This window comes from Typha latifolia, chromosome 11, assembly GCF_019914945.1.
Source record: "Typha latifolia isolate L0001 chromosome 11, TyphaL0001v2, whole genome shotgun sequence".
NCBI classification, from domain to species: domain Eukaryota; kingdom Viridiplantae; phylum Streptophyta; class Magnoliopsida; order Poales; family Typhaceae; genus Typha; species Typha latifolia.
In genome coordinates, this window is record NC_133096.1 from 9084240 (window position 1) to 9100978 (window position 16739).

General features: G+C 36.2%; 1 protein-coding gene and 1 long non-coding RNA gene across 2 annotated transcripts; one reads left to right on the forward strand and one right to left on the reverse strand.

The window, feature by feature from the left end:
* The first annotated feature begins 389 nt into the window (after positions 1–389).
* LOC140798067 (uncharacterized) lies at positions 390–804 on the forward strand. Its single transcript, XR_012110772.1, has 2 exons — positions 390–520; positions 620–804. It is a non-coding gene; the product is annotated as an uncharacterized lncRNA (long non-coding RNA).
* A 1694-nt stretch (positions 805–2498) lies between these two features.
* LOC140797933 (ABC transporter G family member 36-like) lies at positions 2499–9485 on the reverse strand. Its single transcript, XM_073151639.1, has 24 exons — positions 9111–9485; positions 8910–9030; positions 8726–8814; positions 8555–8639; positions 8293–8452; positions 8123–8199; positions 7969–8022; positions 7796–7886; positions 7368–7669; positions 6932–7213; positions 6532–6848; positions 6235–6395; positions 5968–6071; positions 5731–5881; positions 5491–5613; positions 5265–5416; positions 4838–5170; positions 4466–4756; positions 4278–4361; positions 4057–4190; positions 3747–3974; positions 3479–3650; positions 3096–3350; positions 2499–3012 (listed from the first exon to the last, which is right to left on the reverse strand). The coding sequence occupies exons 1-24, from the start codon at positions 9425–9427 to the stop codon at positions 2755–2757; spliced, it is 4341 nt and encodes a 1446-aa protein (XP_073007740.1). The 5' UTR covers positions 9428–9485; the 3' UTR covers positions 2499–2754.
* Positions 9486–16739: the final 7254 nt, after the last annotated feature.

Sequence of the window (16739 nt, forward strand, 5' to 3'; positions counted from 1 at the left end):
AATACCCCCATCTAGAAGTTAGTTGGCTGCTTCGTTCTAAATTAATCGAGTCAAAGTTCTCAAAAGGATAGAGCATTCCAATCCAATCCAAAATGTGTTGGCATATCTTGGTCTCTTGGTTTCAATTAATTGCAGGCATAGGAGAGAAGCTTCCTTAGTGGAACGAAAACATTGCAATATTTATGTATGTATATATATATATATATATATAATTTCGCCACGTTGAACATCTAGAAAGATGCTATGCTTTCAAGTTGACCAATGACTAACCAAGGTGGGTGATCAACAAAGTTCAAATTGCATTCATCCAGAAGACGACTTGGTCCAAATTTGACATACCACACGAGTTTTAAGTCTTCAATCGAAGTTTTGTGTCAAAATTGTGAGAGTATTTAATCCCAGTAGCTGATCGAGTGTGGAATGGTTGGAAATTAGAAGTCTCTGCTTCACTTGATCGAGTTTGTTAAGTTTGTTGCTCGTGAAAATAATATTGTGATCATTATTTTGGCATATTTCACAAGTTACCCTTCGCACCTCTCTCACTCCTATTGTAGTTGATTTGCATTTGCTTTTGCCATCATAGACTCTATTTTGCTCAACGGTGTTCTTCTGCCTGCAGGCCTTACTGTCATATCGGATGATCGAGGCCTCTCTAGATGGGGGACAAGAGTTCGGAACCCGTTTATAGAAGTAGTATGTGCTTGCCGGTGTCCGTGTTTCTATCGATCTCCTAATATTGTCTAGATACAGGGGTCGTATTTCTTGGTAATCTTTAACTGTTTTATTTTATTTTGTGTTGTTTCATATTTAGGATGTTAAAGGTTTTTTTTTTCTTTAACTTATGTTTGTGAGTGATTTTTTATTTTCCTACCTTTGTAGATTCTTAAAGTCATATCTTGAATTATTTGTACCGATGAAACGTGTAGGCTGAGTTGAGATTCTTTAATCTCAAGAATTTCTTAGGTTATTCTTTATTTAAATATTATCCGGTGCCCCTGAGCTTAATCCTCCTAATTAAATTATAATGCTCTCTGACGTAGGTTAAGTGAGAATAGAAATCTCTCATTTTTGCGGAAATATTTCGCTTGTAGGGGACTTTTTTTCGCTTCTCCCCTAAAACTTAGCCAATATTTCTCGGAAACAAACCTTTCATGTGATACTTCTAGTATTACCAATAAATGGACATTTATTTCCTTCTTTCCTCCTACTCCACCAGTATTTTTGTTTCTAGAAGTGGGTATTTTGGTAATTATAGTTTGCATGTTAATAAGTACCACGATGAAATAGTCGAGAATATTTTGTAGGGGGCTAAAAGTCTAAATTTTTAAAAATTACGTTTAGAAAATGGTATGCTTTTTTAATAGATTATGAGCAGGTAATATCATCACAAATTTTAGAACACATCTAAATCATATGTATATAGTGCTCGATAAATAAAATTTATTAATTATCGACTTTAATATCTACTAGGACGGGTCCACAAGGAAAAAAAAAAGTTGAGCTTATTTTATTATAAAGAAAATACATTAGTTGTAGTTGAGTGTCAAATATATGACCAATTAAATATGCTATCACTTGGACTCATATACAAATTGTAAAGCGTTATAACAAATTGTCGTAATGGAGTTGAGTTAGTGTTTCAGTTTGAATTTTCTGACTGCATTCCGCATGTCTGCATGCCTACCAAATCAAAGTACCAAAACTTTATTATTTTTCCAAGAGAATTTATCACTCGCGACCAAAGACTTAGATGCATTTCAGATGTCATCCTTAGTCGCAGGCTAAAAGTTTGAATTATTATTCAGGAGCTCGTATTGGTGAGAGCTTGAGAGGTGGAGATTTTAAGTCCCAGTTTCTATGTTACTTGTATAAAAAAATTATGAGATGGGTTGGTATTTATTTGAATCCTACTAGCTTCGGATAGAATTTATAGGTTCGATTTTTCTGTTGATATTTGATTCATTTTTACTTAAAAGTGTTATACATGAACCCTCTCGAATCTTTCTTATAAGACTTAATTTAATTATCTAAATTATATATTATAGAGGGCTAGTCTTTTAAGAAACAAGTTTTTTTTTTCCCCCCTTTTGATCCTATGAAGAAGATTGGGGGTAGAACTCCATTGGTGACTCTTTAATAAATGCACTCCTTTAGTTTGTATCAAAGATATATAAACGCACAAAACGACGAACGTAATATAATGATAAAGATGGCACTTAATTAAGTTGAATACTATTATTCTCCTCTTTGATCAATTCTCTAGTAACAACCTATCAAATTATTATAGACTGGGAATAATGCAATCGTGTGTGTCCAATGAAGAAGATTGGGGGTTTCTCACAAGTCTGCATCTTGACCAAAATGTAACGTGACATACCTGACTGGTGTTCAGACAATTCAAATGCACTGCGTTTTGCCGGAAAGTGGCCTGAATTTATTAGTCCGCAGCTGTCACGAAGAAGAAAAAACCTGTTTAAAGTCCATAGAAAACTCGTCCATTCAGATGTGGAAGTAAATCTCACCTTATATTAGTAGCTACACCTCCAGTACATTTGTAATTGTGTCAAAGTAAATCTCACCTAAAATTCAAATGCAAAAGATACTTTACAAATATCATGGCCTATCTGTATATAAATTACAAATTCACTGAACTATTAACTCCCCTAACTGGGACATACTAATAACAACTCTTGTTTCCAGTATATTTGTACTCAAATTCAAGAACGCCGCCGTTTATTGTTAATATTTTTTTTTTTATCTTCTTTGGAAGTTCAGCATCTTGATTGAAAACCCAAATAGGAAAGCGAAGAGCACAGTAAATGCAACAGTCACCACTGCCACCACTCCCAAGAAGCTGTGTTTGAAGCCAAAGTAGCTCCTCACAAAATCAGCTACAGACTCGCCAGTATCAAATGTATCTTCTATGTCTCCAAACTGGGAAGCAACCAGTCCATATAAGGTCCATGCAACTGGGCATATCCAATAATACCACCTCCACCAAACAGGAATTTTCTGTAGAAAAAAAAAAGGAGATATCTTTAGAAGAAGAACAAAGTGAGAACAAAGAAAGAACCAAGTGAAGCATCGGTACTCACCGGTCGCGGAATAAGAAAACCAGAGAAAAGGTTCCATATTCCGTAAAATGCAGAGGAGACTATTGAGGCTATATTGTAGTTGGGTGTCAAGCCTACTGCCATCATTCCATAGTATGTGAAGTATAGTAGGGTGAAGTACATGAAGAACAAGTACCAGAAGAACTTCGCCACAGTCCATTCAAATCCAATCATTGCATAGACTATCACTCCATATATCACAGCCTGAACCAAGATATATGGAAGCTCAATTGCAACCTGCAAATGACACATGATGATAAGATCATCGATCTATAAGACTATAGTTATAGACTATTTACTTTCTTTTATCTCTGGAAACAATTAATAAAATTAGATAGCAATGGGTCGAAGGCCAGACTGATTACTTGTCCAAATGCGTATGGCAGAGCTGAATACATGCCAGCCGCTCTTTCTCTGTAAAAGACGGTCCGTTCAACAGCCACAACTGGCTGAACAGATGAACAATTTTGCACCCCTATGAACAGAACTGCAGCATACATAGATCCCATGGCATTGAACAAATCTTGTCGTTGCTTCCTGCAAAAGGAATTTTAAGAATGCACTTGAATACTTTCTGACCAAAACTGAAGTAATATCTTGGAGAAGGTTCAATACATTTCAGTAAAGGTTTACCTTTTCGTGCCAAGGTCCCAGAATATAGTTCCGAATAACAATGCTATAATAGTTGTGAAAAAGAACCTCACTGCAGTATATGGAGGATTCCTCCAATACGACAGGTTTTGCTTCCATAAGCAAGCCATGCATTGTGTGTAGAAAGATTGTGAGTATTGAGTTGGGAAGTAGAGATCACTTGAACCTGGAGGGGGCATACTTAGTTCCTTTATCAAACTCTTATTCCTCCTGCAATACGATGTGCAGTTATGAATTACTGAAGACTAGCAATCTCTTATGCAGGATAGGAAGGATAGGTAGGTTTACTCACTGATATAGTCCAGAGTTCTTATATACTTCGCTGAAATTAACCCCTAGCATCTCTTCCTGTGACAATGTAGTCACTTCCAACATCCATGTTGCTGGATTATAGCCATCCTTAACCTTACTGACACCATTAATTGCCTGAGGAAAATAAATAAGAAGTGATTCTTAGTAGTAATTTTGAAAGAAACTTACGAAAAAGCGAAATTTTGTGCTTCTTTGTCTTACCTCAAAGTATTCAATCAGTTTGGAAGAATGACGCCCTAATGGACCTACATATATCTCTTCTCCTCCTCGCTTCATTAAGAATAGCTGTGACCAACAATAGAAGGTATTAAAGGTGTATCCATGAGCTTCTACAAGTGATTTAGCTTCAAAACAAGAGGTGAACACCTACAAGCGCAACATCCACTCACCTCATCAAAAGCTTCAAAAATATCAATACTTGGCTGGTGAATAGTGCAAACAACTGTTCTCCCAGTGTTCACAGTGTTTCTCACAGTCCTCATGACAATTGCTGCAGCCCGTGCATCAAGTCCAGAGGTCGGTTCATCCATGAAAATAATTGAAGGATTAGCAACGAGTTCCACCGCAATAGTTAACCTTTTTCGTTGCTCGGTCGATAAACCATTCACTCCAGGCAATCCAACAAGTGCACCACTGAGTGATGTGAGCTCTACAAGCTCCATTACCTCTTGAATGAACATCTGTGATCATTATGAAAGATCAGAGAACACTCATCAAATCAGACTGTACATTGATAGTTTTTTGGTACTTATCATACTAACCTCTCTTGTTTCTTTATTAACCTCATGAGGTAGTCGAAGCCATGCAGAGAATACAAGAGATTCGTGAACTGTCACATGTGGAGAGTGGATATCATTCTGCTCACAATATCCTGATATACGAGCAAAAGTTTCTTGGTTTTTTGGATAGCCCGATATGGTAATATTTCCCTCTATATATCCACCTGTTTTTCTCCCGGCCAACACATCCATCAATGTCGTCTTACCTGCTCCACTTACGCCCATCAGAGCTGTAAGCACTCCAGGCCTGAAAGACCCATTGACACCCTTAAGGAGTTCCAATCGATCTTCTGTCACACCTTGTGCTTTCATTTCCTGCAAGTTCACCAAAGCTCAACAGTTAATTGGACCAAATATGTATATAAGATGGCATTACTCCAAAAATAATTTGTCCATCGAAATAAATTACCTGTGGCATGTCAACAGAGTATCTTACATTCTCGAAGGTAAGGGAGAGTGGTACAAATGGAAGGACCATTCCTTTCTTGCTTGGACTAGAATTCACAACATCGTTTATGGAACTCGATGAACTATTAGTTTTCCTCACCTCAGCAGTGCTTTCTGAATCCATAAAACTTGTGATCAGATGGGTACACATCAGGAGAACTATCTTTAATGAGAAAAACAAGACGTACTTTTAGAAACAGATCGACTTGACTTCCTTCCTCTAGATGATCCTTCTAAAACTTCACCTGTTAAATTTGCATGTTTTTCCTTTAATGTCTCTTCCGACATAACTGGTTGAGATTTACCAAATGCTGCAAGCATGGAAACAGTGAACTCAGCAATATAGTTCTAAACTTCAGAGCTTTCTATTATGATTCGTAAGGCATTCGACTTGTTTACAATAAGTCATTTTTGAGAAGTATACTCACGACTGAGATAGACGAGAGCCAGTGTAAACAGAGCATTAAATAAGAATATGTATCCGATTAGAGCACCAAAGCCAATCCAATACCATTTTGCTTCAGGAAAAACTCCCCGAGACTTCAATACACTCACTCCTAATGATTCTGTTCCATTTACCTGTGGCAGAACATAAAAAGAAAAATTAGCTAAATCATCTATCAAGCTTTTAATTCTTTGTCATATACAAAATGTCATATCCTTACTTTACTCCAACTATGCCCCAGAAATTCATTTACTGCAATAGCATTCTGTGCATACATCAGAGGTGAGATCCAGTAGCCCCATATCCACCACTTCTTCACATCATCTGTTGGGAGAAAAAGACTAGTGAATTGGCGTTATAATAGAAGAAGTAATAGAATGCTCATTGCAGTTGCAGGTAGCAGGACTTGTCCAAATACATTAGCAGATCTGTTTTCGCAAAGGCAAATCTCATAATTCATAAATAGTAGCAAGTCATTAGTGCATACTTCTATCGAGAATAAATCCACCCAGCACCAAAAGAATCAGCAGCGCAAACGAACCAAACGTATTTGCCACGATCATGTCTCTGCCTAGTCCACCGATGAACCGGAAGAGTGAAGATGCCACCTGATTGACAGCTAGGAGCAGCAGATATTGCTTAAAAAGCCTGTGAACATGATAATATGCTACGGTTTACAAATGGTGGAATTTTCTCAAAGAAAAAAGGCAAAGAAAGAAAGATACAGAATGGGAAGACAGATTTTATGAAAAGTGACGGTATCAAAATTTTTGTTGTTTCTCACCTGCCTACATTTGGATCAAATCCGATCACATAGTATGTCAAAAACACCCAGACTGCTACTTCCCCAAATGTTATGGGAATCTTCAAAATCCATGATGGCAATGTGTATGCCCATGCAGGATAAAACAGAAGATCTCTTTGCTTGAAGAAAACAGGAAGCTTAAAAATTGTCATGGCAAGTTCTGAGAACCCATTAAACATGATTATTATTATTGCAAAGAAGAGGGCACCCATATAGATTCCTCCATCTGTTACATTATCACGGTGCATATTTGTACGCATGAAGACAGTCATTGCTATGAATGCCAGAATGGTGAGCTGCCATAAGAAATTGACAGAAGTTGATACATCGACACTAGCTAATAAAAAATGAGCACATAATAGTGACAAAGATATCTGACCTGAGTTGCCTTGAAGACATAGACAAATGAGTTCCTCTTCATCAGTAAAATTTCTCTGTCAATGTTAGCTTTCAATAATTCTCTCTTGCCAACACCATATCTCGAAGTTGTCAGAGCAGCAGGATGGCTCTTGCTCTTATCATAGGGAACAGCAAGTTTATTTCCTATAGCCTGCCCGGTGTGGAACGAACGAAACGTCTCTGAAAATTCCCTTACAGGGACATACCTGTAAGGTTCATCGTGGCGTGCCCAATACTGCTGTTGATCTTTTCTTGATGTCACCTTTGAATGTGAACACAGATTCAATATCACCATTGAAATAGTGCAATACCAACACAATATCATCATTGAAATAGCGCAATATCAACACCAGAAGATCCAAAAGGGAAGGTTAATATTGGACAAATAATAAAGGAAATCCTTGTGATAAGCCTACCTCTTGCAAAAAGTCAGCAACCCCCTTCCTCTCGGGGCATTTGAATCCCATCGACTCGAAGAACTCAAGCACATACTCCCGAGGGCCTTGGTACACAACTTGACCATCGGAGAGAAGAATAATATCATCGAAAAGATCATATGTCTCTGGCGCAGGCTGGAGCAAAGAGATAAGAGCTGTCCCGTTAAGAATATGAATTGATTGCCTGAGGGAGTTCACTATCTGGAAAGTCGTGGAGCTGTCCAGCCCGGTGGATATCTCATCCATGAATAGCGCTCTTGCAGGTCCGACAAGCATCTCACCTATATCACGCGAAATTGAAATTGAAGACCCAGATACTCAGATAACAGAAACATAAGATTTCTCAATACAAAAGGCACTAAGCAAAAGGATGTTGATCTGAAATATCATCTTATCAATTCCTGTACCTGTAGTGACACGCTTCCTTTGCCCACCAGATATACCTCTCAACATTTCATCTCCTACCAATGTGTCAGCACATATTTCTAGTCCTAAGATCTGCCATGAGTATAAAAGAATCAATCATGTTCTCCAAATATCTTCAATCAAAATTAGCGTACCAGTTGGTTGCATAATGTACCTTCAATATATAATCTGTGACTACATTTGCTTCCTGTCCTCCCATTGCAGATGCCTAGAGGAATGAAATGAAGGAAAGTTTAGACATCAATAGACTGTGATCTTGACGAGATAGGTACAAAAGATGGATTTCTAGTTTAGAATTTGCATAGCACCTTCATGAAGACATCAATGTCAGGGTCTGGCTTGATATTTGCCGCCTTCTCCCTTCTTGACAACTCAGTAAGCATTTCTGCATGTCATAGCAAATCATGTATCATTGAGCATTCAATCAGATTTTGCAACAATTTGCACTTAAATAGCATAATCGACGGGCAAGGCTTACCGTAACGAGTACCAACACCCTGGCACCTAGCAGAGAAAGCTAAGGTTTCCCTCACTGTCATCTCCCCTATATGGAGATCATATTGACTGATATATGCAGCTGTTCTCTGAGCAACAAACTCGTCCATTCCGTGACCGTTATAGGTCACAGTGCCCGAAAACTGTATATTTTTCCACAAAAAAAAAAAAAAAAAAACTCCCTTAGCATCAAAATTCTATATGCAAACTAGAAAAAGTTGATACCGATAAGTGGAAACTGCAACCTTCAGATCAGAGTCTAGCTTTCCAGCCAGGGCCAACAACAATGTGGTCTTCCCCGATCCTGGTGGCCCTAGTAGCAAAGTCATCCTAAAAGTAGCAATTATAATAGAATCAAACACAATTCATCAAACTGGTTAAGAAAAATTTCCAACAAGCAGTTAGCTCATCATTACCTGCGGGGCTTGATGATTCCACTGACGTCGTGAAGGATTGGCATTGGTCTCTTCCTGCTCGGTAATATATGGAGAACATTTGCAAGGGCCTTGTTCAAGCAAATAAGGCAGATTAATACCCAAAATTTTATTTCCTTCTTTCTTTCTTTTTAATTGCGTACTGAATTTTTGCTCTTATGACTACCTCGAGAGTATTAGTAAACGAATTAAGAACAGTGGGCAATCCCCTGTTCCCTACGTATGTATCCGCTCCGATGCTAAGATGCTCAAAACGCACTTCGATCGTAGGCAAGTCGATTCCAACCCTACCAAAAAGACCAAAACATATAGAAATACATCCAAATTCTACCCAAAAAAAAAAGGTTAAAAAGGATCCAACTTTTACCGATCAATCCGGTCCTTCATCTTCAACAAGAACCTCTCGTTATCCTCGTCGGCCACCAGCACCAATCTCTCGATCAACGCCTGCTTCTCCCCGAACCCGAGCTTCTCCACATCCACCTCCTTCTGCTCCCCCTGGGCCATGGTAAGTATCCCTCGCCTCACCCTATCATACGTGGGCAGTTTCTCCAGCGCGGCCCACGTCAATGCCTCCTCGTCGTCCTCGTCCCTGGACGACCTCGAGAACACATCGTCTCCTCTTCTCCAGATGGAGCTATCCCTCCTCATGCTGCCGATCCTATGTATCTCGCCGGAATCCATCTCGGCGTTCGACGAAATGCCGCAGAGGGGCTTAGCTTGAAGCAAGTGAGAGGGAGAGGGAGGGAGAGGAGGGGGTATAAATAATTAATTAGATGGGCCAAGCTTTTGGGTGGTAGTAAAGAGGAAAGGAAGACATTAAACAAATCGGAAATTAGACTAAATTGAGTTTAGTTTTTAGTCAAGAGTCTAATGGAGACATCTTGCTCACCAAGCAAGTTACTCTTGTACCTGACCGTTAGCTGTCCATCTGAATACTTCCTAACTTCCAACTCATTTTTATGATATTTTATCATTCCACCCCCTCAAAACTACGCCATCTCCGACGGTGAAGATAAAGTTGAATGAGTGTTTTTAACATATTAAATAAAAATAAAACATAAGGTGTTTTTAATAAATTTTCCTTCCAACGGCTTTTCTTCCGGACGGAAACCTCCTCCCTCTGCTCTGTGGCGGGTGGGGGGGGGGGTGCACATTTTTCACTTCTCCCCCACAACTCTCACCATATTTCTCGGAAACGAATCCTTTCGTGCAGTAGTACTCCGGATAAGGGCAAAAGCGTAATTAACAAATAGGCGGTATTATATTTGTTTCTCGACGTGGGTACTTTCGTGATCACAGTTTGCATGTCAAATTGGGATGTTTAATTGCACAATAATTGCTATGGTTTTAGTTATTATTACAGATAAATAAGTCTGAGAATAAATACTTTTGAAATTTGAATTAAATTTTTAGGGAGAAAAAATAAAACGTTGTCTTGGCAATTGATCGAGCAATTAATGCTCTGATAAGTACTAATCAGTGGATGGTTAATTATTTTCAAACTTTGGGAATGGGAGAAGTTGGTTTTAGTTGGGCAGAGATAATGAATGGACAAAAGAAGATAATATCAATAGCAGGGTCATTTATGGCATCTCATAAATAAATAATAATAATTTATATATATATATATATATCAAGAGCGGATAAGCTAAGCTAAACTATTGAGCTAATCTGATACTAAGATATGAGCTATAATGGTCTCAATCATGCGCATATTATACTTTAATAGGAAAATTTGCTAAATATCAACATGAGTAGCATTAGACCACGTAACGGAATAAAAAAAGGTCATGAGGTTGTTAAGATGATTCTCAATATTAGAACATTATAAAGCATCTTGACCTTCTAGAATCTAGGGAGTAATAAATATAGGAGAAATATGTACATGAACCTCTGTTTCTTTAATGAAATTATTGTTTATACTTTACATCTTTATTATTTATACTGAATATATACAGAAAATATTATACTGTTAGATATGTTAGTTAAAATTAATTAAACATCTAAATTAAATTAAATATAATAAGAAGATAATAAAAATATCCTCAGCCAAGTTATAATTACCCAACGTATACTAATTTAACTAACTCAAATAAACTCGACCAACTAAACTCGACCAACTCAGCTCAACTAAACACAACCTATACTAAAGACATTTTAGTTGTTTAAAAGTAAAATATCTCTAATTAAAGGAGTATTTTTACTATGTTAGTTCATATCCAACTCATAATATTTTTTACAAATATTTATTAAATCTTACGGTTCAATATGTAAATAGTAAAAATATAGGGCGTAAATTGTAAATCATAATTATTGCGTAAATTGTAAATCATAATTATTGGATGTACCTTCGCATTACCGACGTCTTAATACATCAGACGTGGCATTATTATTGCGTATTATTAGTGACAATCATTTACACAGTTGAATACCGATCATATCACCAAATTAAATATACTTTCTCTTGGACTCGTATATAAGTAATGACACGTCTTGTCTTTGATCACTACAACGAATTTCTACAGTGGAGTTTAATTAGTGCTTCAGTTTGAATTTTCTAACTGCATTATTCGGTGGAATAATATCCCCCCAAATCCGCATGTATACTAATCAAACTATCAAAACTTTACTATATTTTTAAGAGAATTTAACGTACGTGACGTTATAGTTGATATTTAGTGGATCTTTGATATATATGCATGCATGGTTTAAATCTGTCGTGGATGAGTTAATCTAATTAACTAAGCTATATATCAACAAGGCGTGGCTAACCCTTTTGTCTAAACTATGATTAATCTTTGAGCTTATGATCCATTAACAACCATCAAGAAATAAGATTTGTTATTTTTCTCGTCTTCCTTTTGTTACCCAGAAAAGATGGAACTCAAATAGTATACGAGTCTCTTTTTAACTTACTGAGCTATCTCTTTTAATTGTGAAGAGAGAATATTTAGACTGATAAAGATGGCACTAATTACTTACCTATCAAATTATTATAGTCATGCATTCTTGTCTGTCCAACGAAGAAGACAACTCAAATGCACTACGTTTTGCGTGAAAGTGGCCTGCATTTTTTTTATTATCCGCATCTGTCACGAGGTAGAAGAAGAAGGATTAAATAAAGAAATAAATAAAAGGAAGAAAGTTTTGGAGTCCATAGAAAATTTTTTGAACTCTGGCTCTTCTACAGCTTAGGCAACTCAAATGTATTACGTTTACTTAGTCAGCAGCTGTCACGAGGAAGAGAAAGGAATTCTAAACAGGCACAGGCACAAGCACAGTCACAGGATTTTTGGATAGATAGTTGTAGGTGTTGACTACTTTACATTTAGATGTGGAGGTGCTGCTGCTTTGGTTGTTTTCTTGACTAGTATTGTGGAGCTAGAATATTCTCTATTGGTAGATCGACAAGAAGAAACTGTTTCACAAGAAATCTCTTTAGTAGATCCACAACGAGACAGTGTTTTCTAAGAAAATTAATGCTGCGTGAGCTTTAAGGTAATGTTTCATTTTCAATGTTAAATATCAGCACATCAACATAATTGTAAGTGTTTTTATTTTTTGTTTTGACCTCCTTGAGTACTAGAAATCTGGTAGAATTCCAACAGTTAGTTATCTATTTATTTTTTTTGTTAAGAAAAATTTGTGAAGAATATATTTACCTCTTAGTTCATAGAAAGAAAGAGAAAGATGTTGAGGATAAGATGATCGTTTTATTTTTATTGTTTTTTTTTAATCTACGGATAGAGCTATGTATAAATAAATGGTGGGGTCTATGTGTCACGGACTTAGACTCTCAATCTTCTAGCAAGGTCGGACCAGCCTTCCTCCCTCAAATGTAGTAAGTAGTAGGATAAAAGATCGACAGATACAATTATACAAGACACACTCTTCTGTTGATATAAAGATGTCAACTCACTTACAATTAGGGCTGTCAATTTAAAGAGCAGCTCAGGCTTGGCTCAACTGAAGCTTGAGACCAGCTTGCTCGGTTAGGGATGAACTGAGTCTAAGCCATCAAAATCGGCTCAAAATTAATATCGAGTTGAGCCTGAGCTAGAGCCGGCTCGCTCAAGCTTGGTTCAATAGGCCCGGTAAAAAATAGTGAGAAAAACTCCAATCTCCAAATCTCATTTTCACATCCCCGTCTCCTCCTCCACCGCGGTGCTCCAGTGCCGCCTTCTCTTCTTTCGACAAGCTGCCGTCGCTATGCCACCTCATTCCCTCGTCCTCCTTCGCCAAGCCGCCGTTGCGGTGCCGCCTCTCCCTACTTTGGCACGGCAAGCCGTCGCAGTACCGCTTCTCCCTACTTCAGCACGATAAGCCGTTGCAGTGCCGCCTCCTCCTTCAGCAACAACAAGCCATCGTGATGCTGCCTCCTCCTCCTCCTTCTTCTTCTTCGTTGGCTTGGTCCAACTCGATCCGGCTCAACTTGAATGAGACTTGATAATAGACTTATTTCAAACTCGAGCTTAACTTGGACTCGAGCTCGGCTCAACTTGAGCTGAGCCAAGCCTGAGCTCAATTCTAAGGCTCAAAATTATATTTGAGCCAAGCCTGAGCCGGAGCCGGCTTGCTCAGACTCAGCTCGTTTACGCCCCTACTTACAACAGTAGTCAGGAGATTATAAGATAGTAAAACTCAGTCTCTTTGACTCTTAAAGATTAATAAGTATTTTCAATAATAATATGAGTTTGTCACCAAAAGCTACAGACTACACAAATATGGATGGGTTGCACGAGCATTTCTAGATTTTCAAGAATGTCTTTTATTCACTAAGGACCATAACCTCCTTATGCTGCAAGCCAATATGACTCCCGAGACTTCTCACAATGTGGATAACTTGGCGGTATAAAAAAATAAAAATAAAAATAAAAAGAATGTTCACTCTATTACCGTTCTCACAATCTTCACTCTAGCATGAATTCTACTGCACTCTAGCTCACAAACTGAAGAAGCCTCTTCCGGAAACTCCTCCTAGAGTCTCTCAATGACAATTTGGTCATACCTAATTTTAAATCCTTGAACACCTAAGACATTTAAATTTAAACCAAATTTTGCCCAGAATGTGACTCATTGCTCTCCCAATTTTTAAATTATAATGCCAAAATATTTTTTTCCGGTTAAGATCTGGCTAAGAAGGTCAACCTGCAAGGCTGCAGCGTATAAAATAAAACGAGAGGTGTACGTTAAAGTGCAAATTTTGGATTCTTTAGTTTTAATACATTAATACTTGTATACTTCTGACTAAACTCACATGAATGGTTGTAGTATTCGATTAGATTAAGTCCTCATCTTTCTCTTTAATATGCACCAGAGAAAAGAGAGGCTGAGATTTTTTTTATATTAAATTCATCAATCAAGGAACTTATAGTCTATTTTATTTTCGTAATAGATGTTCTCATCGATGACGCACAGCTCACTGGCTAAATAAAATAAAAACGAGATGACTTCTTAAAAAAATTAAAATTATTTTGTACCCTTAGTTGTCACATTTTGCATATCTAGAATGTCACACATAGTATTTCATCTTTCATAATAAAAAAAGAGGATATATTAAACACTTACTGTCTTGTGGTTTAGATTAAATTAATTATAATTGGCTAAATTATCTCTACCATCGTTGACCTAATATTTTCGCCATGAGCAAGCTGCTTAATGGCCAAATTATTTCTACTATTATAAAACTAAATCATAATTTTATAGCGGTAATTAGTTAAGTTTTTTATGTCCCGATCGATTAACGGCGGACTATTAGTTACAATTTAGTTTAATATTATATGAGGGTTAACTGTATAAATTTGAAGTATATAAAAATAAGTTAAAATTCAGTCAAATTATACTAAAGTTTATTTAAGATTAAAATTACAAAGAGACATCCACTGGCAAGCTAGACCAAGCTTTACATAATAATTACGTAGAGAGCAAGTCTGGTAAGACATTATTAACCCTGCTATTATACATTAATAAGAATCAAGTTAACCACCTTATACAACCACAAACAATAGAAAGAACAGCCCCATTAATATCACTAAAGACACTCGAATAGTTGAAGAGCCAGCTCCTTAAACCCTTTCTAGAAGGCCAACATTTTCGCCATAAAGTGCACTGGGACAATAGTAGGGGTGAAAATGGATCGCATGCAGTTGGATAGTACTCAACTCATATCTGAATCCATAATTTTAGTATGAATATGAATTAATATACGAATAGTAGACGGATAACAAAGTTTGAAACCATATCCTAACTAAACGGGTATGAATCATTTTCGGATAAATGATAAAATCTTAAATGAATATTGATTGAATTTAAAAGAATTATAATAATTTATTTAGATACAATTAATATACAAATATTAAGAGTTTTACAACAAATAAAATTTTTGCACGTCAAATATATAAAATTAGATAAATTAATCTCTATAAATAATATATAACATATTATTAGTAACAATATTAATATTTACTATTTAAATAAATTAACAAAAAATTATAAATCATTCAAAAAAATAGACTAGACGAAGGTAAATAGCTCTGCTGTTCATTAGATAGCCTCATGATTGCGAGGCCAAAATGATTCCTATACCCTCGACACCCGACAGCAGCTGGGTTTGGGTTAATTTTCAATTTCTACCAACCAAAGTTGAAAAATGTTACCTTCTCCTAGAACAGTGTGAGTGAATAGTGATAGGCAATTTGACCCTGGATTCATTTAATAAAACGTTTTAAAGCAATCCCATGTACAAAGTGGCTTCCACGCTTTATAATCCTAAAAGGCGCACTTCCACGGCTCCTATACTTTTATTAATCTGTCGTTTTTGCCCCTAAATAATAGTTGTGATTAGTTTTGTACGCCTTTATGTCTTCTATGCCGATAAATTTTGGTCTAAAGGGTACGGTTCTCAAACAATCATCTTTACACCTTATGTTTCTGTATGAAATTAAAAATAAATGAATTATACTTAGACGAACTATCACCTTTTATATATATATATATATATATGTGTGTGTGTGTATGTGTGATATATATGCTATCTAAACTATTAAAAATATCTCAAACATTTATTCCGTTAGATTTTTATTATTTTTTATTCATAAATTATTAAATATGTTTACTCTAATATTTTGGAAGAAATTTTAATTTCTTCGGAGGTATTTTAATTTTCTTAGCCATTTTACTCACTGAGTCAAGATGAGTGAGATATTTTCAATAATTTAGAAAGTTTACGAGTAAAAAAAAAAGAATTTGTGAAAAGTTTACGAAAATGATCGATAGTTCAGGCTAAGTGTAATTATGCTTTAACAATTTTTTTCATTATGGTATAGCTATAAGTTTATTTATACTAGTATAACATTTAAACGATTACTTATCTTAATACTAGTACACAGTAATATTTATTTTTCTCTCATCTCCTTTTTAATCTAATATATTTATATTTATCAATTATTTTTTATAATTAAAAAGGCATCATTTCAATCACTCTCTCTCTCTTATCTCTAGGTTCCTTATCCATCCGTTATAAAAAAAGAGTATTATAATTATTTACACCAAAATTATAGTTTTTAATTTTATAAGGCATCAAGTATAATAACTACACACTACTGGCTTGTAAAAAAAATATAAAATTAGTTTATAATAGAATAAGCTCTTTTTTCATTTAAAAAATTAGCAAATAGTATTAAATGTCATTTTCTCTCTCTCTCTCTCTCTCTCTCTCTCTTGTTTTGTTTTCTTCGTATCATTAATAAGCGATGGATCTCTTTCCAACTGCTCTTTGGATACGAAAATTTAGTGCGATCGCGTTACGTCGCTGTTGTGTCACGTGCAGCATCCACGAGCTCACTAACGCTTTGACCGATCCATCCACGTTAATCCGAGATTAGCGTTCGATACGTGCGACATCATTGGACTAATTCTCAATAATTTTGGTCATGCCAATAAATTAATAAAATAAAGAAAGAACAGGATAAGATGAGTCCATTCTTTGCCTCGA